The sequence below is a fragment of the Otolemur garnettii genome, unplaced genomic scaffold, assembly GCF_000181295.1.
Source record: "Otolemur garnettii isolate 467f Iridium unplaced genomic scaffold, OtoGar3 scaffold00044, whole genome shotgun sequence".
In the NCBI taxonomy this organism is placed as follows: domain Eukaryota; kingdom Metazoa; phylum Chordata; class Mammalia; order Primates; family Galagidae; genus Otolemur; species Otolemur garnettii.
In genome coordinates, this window is record NW_003852439.1 from 11,054,665 (window position 1) to 11,063,469 (window position 8,805).

The 8,805-nt window shown below is 49.3% G+C and overlaps 1 protein-coding gene across 1 annotated transcript in view; it reads left to right on the forward strand.

Annotated features, from left to right (window-relative positions):
* Positions 1-8,805, forward strand: part of CUNH16orf96 (chromosome unknown C16orf96 homolog) — a 52,322-nt gene that overhangs the window by 39,029 nt on the left and 4,488 nt on the right. The window contains exons 10-14 of the mRNA XM_023513867.1: positions 276-394; positions 532-594; positions 3,904-3,996; positions 4,888-5,044; positions 5,222-5,324. Of these exons, the coding sequence (XP_023369635.1) occupies positions 276-394; positions 532-594; positions 3,904-3,996; positions 4,888-5,044; positions 5,222-5,324 (535 nt within the window). The remainder of the gene's footprint in view (positions 1-275; positions 395-531; positions 595-3,903; positions 3,997-4,887; positions 5,045-5,221; positions 5,325-8,805) is intronic.

Sequence of the window (8,805 nt, forward strand, 5' to 3'; positions counted from 1 at the left end):
GTTGTGGCGGGGGGCCGTGGGCCCCAGCTACTTGGGAGGCTGAGGCAGGAGACTCGCTTGAGCCCAGGGGTTGGAGGTTGCTGTGAGCGTGATGCCATGGCACTCTACCCAGGGGGGGATAGCTTGAGGCTCCGTCTCAAAAACAAAAAACAAAACAAAAAAAACAACTTGTATTCTATGTAACTTTGCGGGTTGCCGCAAATGCTTTTCTGAAAGGAGGCAGGTTGTGAATTAATTGCCTAGGTTTTCTTTTTTTCCCCTTTGGCTGTTGGCAGCTAATCCGCAGTGACCTGGACCCTCTGAAGAAAGAAATCCAAGAGGTCTGGAAAATAGTCCGGAGGCTGCTGACCGAAGGTCTCCGATACGACCCCGACAGCGCTGCAGCCTTCCGGAAGTGAGTTGGCGGCCTCCGGGGCCCTGGGTAGGACTGCAGCTGCGAGGCCAGAGGACACAGGAGCGCCTCCCGGGATTCTGGACGAGGGACTCCAGCCCGCGGACAGGGCGGGGTCCTGACCTACCCGTGTCTTGCAGGAAGCTGTTCGAGCGGGTAAAGTGCATTTCCTGCGACCGGCGGGTGGAGATGATGACCGGCCCGTGAGTACTAACGCCAGGGGGCGCCCGCCGCCGGCTCCTGGGGGCCGCACACCTGTGCGCACAGCCGCTGGGGTTGGGGGAGCTCTATGCCCGTCAGGTGTGTAAGCATCCACGTGTACCATGTGTACCACGCGTGTACAGTGCGTGTGTACAACATGTGTGTACGCATCCAGGTGTACCATTTTTCAACCTTCAAGTATGTCCGCATCCACATCCACTTGTTGAGTATATACACATCTATGTTCATAGGGATTCTATAGGGATCATATGTGCTCCCCCTCTGGCCACTGAGTGATTGCCTGGGTGACCGTACATCGTCCTTCCTTTCTTCATCAGCCTTATCTAGTGCTGGGTAGGGATTGAGGTAAATCTTCCAACAACAGCAGCAACAGAATAGAAGGAACCATTGTAAGGAAATGCAAAACTTTGCTGTACTTCCTTGCACTTATTTTTATAGAAGTCTAATACTATTTTTAAAATGTATTGAGGTGAAATTCATATAACGAAATAGACTTTTCTTTTTTTTTGAGACAGAGTCTCACTTTGTCATCCCCGGTAGAGTAAAGTGAAGTCATAGTTCGAAGCAACCTCAGACTCTTGGGCTCAAGCAATTCTCTTACCTCAGCCTCCCACGTAGCTGGGACTATAGGTGTCCACCACAATGCCTGGCTATTTTTAGAGACAGGGTCTCACTGTAGCTCAGGCCGGTGTTGAACTTCTGAGCTTAGCTGATCCGCCCATCCTGGCCTCCCAGAATGTTGGGATTATAGGCATGAGCCACTGTGCCCAACCTAAAATAAACTATTTTTAAATGCACAATTCTCCCTGGCATTGTGTCATGCACCTATAGTCCCAACTACTCAGGAGGCTGAGGCAAGAGGGTCAGTTGAGCCCAGGAGCTCAAGGCTGCTGTAAGCTGTGATTGCACCACTGCACTCCAACCTAGGTGACAGAGAGAAAGACCTTGTCTCTTAAAAAAATTAAGTGAGTAATCCAGTAACGTTTAGCACATTCACATTGTTGTGCGCCTTTTGCCTCTATCTAAGTCCAAAACTCTGTTTGATCCCCCCAAAAGGAAACCCCAGATGCTTTGTCAATCACTCCCCATAAACACTTACCCACAGTCCCTGGCAACTACTGATCTGCTTTTTATCTTTATGGATTTGCACATTCTGGATGTTCATATAAGTAGAATCATACAATATGTGACCTTTTGTATCTGTTTTTTATCACTGAGCATAGTATCCCCCACATTCACCCATGTTGTAGCATGGTCAGTGCTTTGTTCCATTTTATGGCTGAGCAGTATCCTATTGTATGGATAGACCACATTTAGTTTATCCATTCATCAGCCAAAGGACAGTGGTTTGTTTTTACCTTTTAGTTATTGTGACTCGTGCTGCTCTAATATTTGTATATGTGTGCTTGTTTGCCTGTTTTCAATTCTTTTGGGGATAAACTTAGGAATGGAAGTGCTGGGTCATGTGGTAACTACATCGTTAACTTTTTGAGGAACTGCCAGACAGTAACCTCTCCTGACACCAGGACCTTGAAGGGCCTCTCCTGTTAGCCTTGCCCTGATGGCCCACAAAGCTTGTCACCTCCCTGTGTCAGTTCATGTTCATAGAGGGGCTTCAACCAGAATTTTCCTTTCAAACCACACATATCTAGCTGCCGCATTATTTATAATAGTAAAAAAATTGGAAACAACCATGGTGGTAAATGAGTTGTGATATATTTATCTCAGCCAATATAAACCATGTTTCAGAAAAACACTGTCCAGTAGAAAGCTCTGTGATGGGGACATGGTCTATAGCTGTGCTATTCAGTGCAGGAGCCCCTGTGGCTGTTGAGCACTTGAAAATATGGCTAAATTGACTGAGAAAGTGAATTTTAAATTGCATTTAAATGTAGTTATAAATTTCTATAGACACATGTGGCTATGGCTACTGTATTAGCTATAGCAGTTGGGGAAGACTATTTAGTGAACTGGGAAAATGTTTGCAATAAATTAAATGAGAATATCAAGTAGTATGTTAAAAAATTACATGAACTTGGGCTGGGCACTCATCGCTCAGTGGTTAGGGCGCCGACCACATGCAGTGGGGCTGGTGGGTTCGAACCCAGTCCCGGCCTGCTAACAAACAAAAAAATAGCTGGGTATTTTGGTGGGCACCTGTAGTCCTAGCTACTTGGGAGGCTGAGGCAAGAGAATGGCTTAAGCCCAAGAGTTTGAGGTTGCTGTGAGCTATAACACCATAGCCCTCTATAGAGGGTGAGAAAGTGAGACTCTGTCTCAATTTAAAAAAAAAAAAGAAATTACATGAATTTGGGGGCTTTGAGTGGTAGCTCACACCTGTAATCCTAGCACTCTGGCTCAGGAGTTAGAGACAAGCCTGAGCAAGCACAAGACCCCATCTCTGAAAAATAGCCAGGTGTTGTGACCAGTGTCTGTAGTCCCTGCTGCTTGGGAGGATGAGGCTGAGACAAGAGAATCACTTAAGCCAAAGAGCTCAAGGTTGCTATGAGCTATGATGCCACAGCACTCTACTCAGGGTATTAGACTGAGACTCTGTTTCCAAAAAAAAATAAAATTACACAAAGTTGGAAAAATACTTCAAGGATGCTTATCAAAATCTTTGTCGTGTGATTATAGTGCTTTGTTCCTTTGTGCCTTTGTATACTTTCTAAAATGTTGACAATCAATATGTATTACTGAACATTTTTATTGTGGCTTAACATACATAAAGGTACGTAAATGTTTATTTTGCAGTCTGATGAGTTTTTACATGCATATACACCTGCACATCCACTGCTCAGATCAAGATGTAGAAGAGTTCCAGCTCCCCAAGAAGACTGTTGTTTTACTTTGTTTTTATTTCTATATTGAGGCAAAATACACATGACATAAAATTAACCATCTTAAAGTGAGCAGTTCAGCAGTATTCAGTACGTTCACATGTTGTACAGTCACCACCTATGTCTACCATCAGGGCATTTTCATCCCCCTAAAAGGAAACCTTGACCCCGTTAAGCAGTTTCTACCAGTCCTCCCTCCCCTCAAGGCCCTGGTAACCACTGGTCTCTGTCCTGTTTCTAGAATTTATTATTCTGGTTTTACCTTTATATGATAGTTATCAGGGCTCCCCCGGAGCTCTTGAACAGTGACCCTGTGCAGTGGAGGTTTCTGGTGGGTAAGCAACCTGGTCCTTCCTCCTACTGGGAAGGCCTCCTGGAGGGGGAGAGCCCAAGTCCTCTGCTGGACACCTGTGCCTCCTACAGCCCCTATTGCACTCTCCTCCCCAACAGACAGCTGGTCACTATCCGCAAAGCCAATCTTCAGTCGCAGCTGCGCCCAGCCAGCGCCAATACCTACGAGTACTTGCAGCGGCAACAGATAAGGTAAGCAGGCTGGGACCCACTCCGTGGAGGCCACTCTGGAGCCTGGGAAGCCTGGGAACCTGTTATCGAAGAGATATGTCCTGCAGTCCTGGGCCAAAAGCTGTCCCCAGAATATTACCAACTATCCATGGGGAGATGTCATCTCCTGGACAGACAAGCATAGGAGAGGTGACTGACATATTTACTGGGCATCTATATGGGCCAAGAGGATTTCTCCTTTAAACCTTCCAGCCCCCACGAGGTAGGCCTAATGTGCCATTTGTGGTGGAGGAAAAAGGCAAATCCTATTCAGGTACTTTGGCTTCCCTGGCCTTGCTGGGTCCTTATCACTTTCCTCTATTGCCATCCCATTTCACAGCTGGAGAAACTGAGGCTCTGGGAACTTAGACAACCTACTCAAGGTCACAGCTAGTACATGCAGAGTTGTTGTCAAACCCTCAGGTTCCTACACACCCAGCTATCTCCCTGGGTCCTGGCACCACCTCTCAATTTCCTGACATCCCATGGCTCTATGGGTGTTTCCAGAGCCTACTCCAGCTGCAGGACGCCTGACCATGTGGAGGCAAAGCAACTGGATAGTCACAATGACCACCGTGCTGACCTCTCACCCATCCTCCTTTGGCTCCTTGAGATCAAGGGATTGGGTGTGTGAACCTGGCATGCCAGGTTGGGGCTCCAGTTATGGCTGGGTCCGGGGAAGGCAGCTCAATTTTATTCCTTTGCCCAATATGAGTGTCTGTGTCCCTCAGCAGCCCCAGGCCTGTCTGGCTGTGCCACTTCAACTAAAGCCAGAAGAAATGTCAATTTTTTCAGGGTGTTCATCCTGAGGCTGCACAGGGATGGTGGGGATGGGTGGGTCTAGGGGGCTGCTGACCCACTGCCCCGCCCTAGGGAACAACATCAGCTGCACCTCCAGGCCCTGGACACCCTGCGCTCCCATCAGGACTGGGGTGATGGCCCCCGTAACGATGCCAACCTGAAGCACAAGTCATGCAACCTGTCGACACTCTACCCCTATGGGGACCCTAAACTAATCGATTATGACACTGTGAGTCTGGCTGGGGCCTCCTTTGTGGAGGGTGGACTTTGGTGCACCCCAGTCCCAAGTGTGGAACAGGCCCTGAGCATGGGTGCCCCCGGGGGAGGCTGTGCCCTGTCTTTTGGCCTCTGTGTGCACTAGAGAGGGTTGGCAGGTCCTTGACCCGGGACCTGGGCCATCCAACAGGCTGAGGTGGACATCCTGGGAGTGGACGGGATCCTGTACAAAGGCCGAATGAACACCCAGAGTGGGGCTCGACCCTTAGCCACCGTGGACAAGGAGCAGGCAGGTGAGGGGTGCTAGGCTCTCTGGGCACCTCCCAGGGTCCTAGTTCAGCAAGGACCAAGGTTGTAGGTGGGGCCCAGAGTTGGCATTGTCCCTGATCGGGGAGCTCTCACACACTCACTCAGAAAAATGGAGTCTCTGCCGTTTGTCACACCAGGCGCCAGGAGACTGTAAGAAGCAAAAGAGATGGGTTTACCCCCATCATCCACATACCACGAGGGGGCCAAGGATCAGAAAAGGTTGTTACAAAGTGATAAATAGCAGCCTGAAGGGAGAGCTGGTCCAGGGAGGGGGCGGCTGGTCTCCCTGGAGAAGGAATGGTGGGTTGGTGGTGGGAGAGTGGTGACAGGGATGTAAGTCCTTGGGGCAGGGACTACATAGCTGCCCTGGAGAGGGCTGATGGCTCGATGAGAGGAGGCTGGCTCTGGTGGAGGGGAGAGTAGGTACAAAGGCCCTGTGGTAGACCGAGCTTGGGATGGGGTCAGGGTGAGGAGAAGAAGGCTGGAGGGGACCAGACCCTGAATGGCTGAGTAAGCAGGAGACCTGGTCACTTGGAACAGTTGCTGCAGTCATTGTAGTGTGGAAGCCTCTGCTCCAGCTGCCTCCTACCTGAAATTCAAGGATCCTACATTCCATCCTGGGCTCGCAGTATACAAGGGGAGCTTTCTCTGCACACTCCTGTGGGGTTTCCCCCCTGAGGAGAGGGGTTCTTAACTGTGTCTCAGGTGGGAGCTGCACACACCTGGTCAGGAGTGGCCTGATAGCCACAAGGCACCTGGAGAGCTGAGTGCCACCCGCAGAAATTCTTCCTCTTCAACCCTTTTACCCAATGACTTGAGGATGAAACTCCAGACACGTGAGAAAGGAAAAGAGGGTTGTTTTTCCAAAAGATTGGATGTGCTGGGCAAAGAAGGAAGTGGTCAACTGGGTGGCTTAAAACAAATTTATTTGGTTTTAGAAGCTATAAGTCCTAAATGAAGGTGCACAGGGCTGTGCTCCCTCCATAGGCTCTGGAGGAGGATCCTGCAGTGCCTCTTCCAGCTTCTGGGGGCTGCTGGTGTTCCTTGGCTTGCGGCCACTTCACTTTCTGCCTCTGACCCATTGCAGGGTCATCTCCTCCATGTGTCTTCTCCTCTCTCTCTCTCTCTCTCTCTTTTTTTTTTTTTGATGAAGGTTATTGCTGTATGATCCAGGCTACAGTGTGGTGGCGCAATCACAGCTCCCTGCAGCCTCAAACTCTTGGGCTCAAGCAATCCTCCTGTCTCAGCCTCCCAAATAACTAGGAGACAGTTTGTGTCTGCCACAATGCCCAGCTAATTTTTTTTTTCTATTTTACTTTTAGTAGAGGCAAAGTCTCACTCTTGCTCAAGCTGATCTCAAACTCCTGGGCTCAAGTGACCCTCTTGCCACGGCTTTCCAAAGTGTCAGGATTACAGTGATTAGCCCCCATGCCCAGCCCTCCTTTCTTCTTATCAGGACATTTGTCTTTGGATTCAGTGCCCAAACTAACTGAGGGTGATCTCCTCTCAAAATCCTTAACTAAATTACACCTGCAAAGACCTTTATCCCCAATAAGGTCACATTCACAGGCTGTAGGAGACAGGTCTTTTGGGGGACCACTATTTGACCCCATTGTAAGCCCTCATCCTGTTTCCAGGAGGTCAGGACACCATCTGGAACCCCCCATTCTCCCTGGGTGGGATGCCTCGTCCCCTAGAGGGGCTTGCTATTCCAGATTACCTCCCCCACCCTGCCCTGCCTCAGATCTGTTGGGAGGGGCAAGGCTGGGCTGCAGGGATCACTGAGCAGGGTCACAACAACAAGGGCTAATATTTAATGAGCCCCGACTTTGGGCCAGGCTCTGCCCCACCTCCTTGGTCCCTGTGGCAACCTGGAGAAACAAGCAGATGAGGGCTGCTTGCTGGGAGGGCACTTGGTGGAGAGGCCAGGACAATGGCATCTACCACCTCATGCTCTTGGCTCTGTCCCATCATTCACTGACCTTTCCCCAGGATGTCACCCCAGAGAGGTGGTCTTCTCCTCTGATGGCTCGTTCATTTCCCACACCCACGCAGCGGGACTTGAATCATGTTGAATCATGACAGTATTAGTTGCTTTATCTTGCTGGAGGGTGACAAAGTATAGGTGCTCCTCAACTTACAGAGGGGTTATGCCCTGACAAACCCACCATACATTGAAAATAACCCAAATCAAAATGAATGTAATACTCCTCCCTGCTGAACGTCATGGCTTAGCTCACTTACTTTATTTATTTTATTTTATTTTATCTTTTTTTTTTTTCAGTTTCTGGCCGGAGCCAGGTTTGAACCCACCACTTCCAGCATATGGGACTAGCACCCTACCCTTTTGAGCCACAGGCACCACCCAGCTCACTTACTTTAAATGTGCTCTGAACACTTATATTAGCCTACAATTGGGCAAAATCATCCAACACAAAACCTATTTTATAATAAGGTATTAAATGTTTCATGTAATTTATTGAATACCGTACATTATATTGAAAAAGGAATGGTTTTGCACCATTGTAAAGTCAAAAAATCGAAGTTAGACCATCATAAGTCAGGGACTATCTGTATTAGAAATCAACCAGAAACCTGCCCGTGGCTAGACCTTGAACAGTTTACTGTTCTTGCTCATTTATTTACCTAAAAGAACATTCTAATCCAAAACAGGCTTGATATCTAATCCTAACACCAGCCAGGGTCAACCCACTCAGCTCCAGCCTGGTCCCAGATTCATTCTTCTGTTCATCCTGTATGCTCACTGTGCTCCTGCTGGGCACACAGCCCTTTGCCAGCCCCTCAAGGGCCACTGAGAGCCCTGTGGTCAGTCTGGGACCTCCAGATGCCAGCACTGTAGTTAGGAGCCCAGACCAGCACAGATGAGCACTTGGTCCCCAGGGAGCGGTTTCCCTGCAGGAGGGATGCATGGGCCAGGGCAGCAGGCTGGACTTCCAGAGAGGCCTCCATGGAGGTAAGGCTCAGCCCAGACTGAGTAGGGGAGGAGGTGGTGGCCAGGGAGAATCCTCCAGGTGAAGTGATCCAAGCCACAGGGACAGGAAGGAGTCTAGGGAGAAGTCACCCAGCCAGCCTCATCCCTCACCTGTAGCACACAGCTCAGCCCAGGCTTATCTGCATTCCTCTCCCATGGCTGCTGAGTAGATCAAAACAACACAAATCCATGTTAGTTTGTTCTGGAGATCAGTAGTCTGGAATCAAGCATTCTGGGAAGCTGGGGCCTATAGATTGCTTAAACTTAGGAGTTTGAGACCAGCCTAAGCAAGAGCAAGACCCTGTCTCTAAAAATAGCTGGGTGTTGGCTCAGCGCTGTAGCTCAAGCAGCTAGAGTGCCAGCCACATACCCCAGAGTTGGCGGGTTTGAATCCAGCCCAGGCCTGCCAAACAACAATGACAACTACAACTAAAAAAAAAAAAAAATAGCTGGGCGTTGTGGCAGGGGCCAGT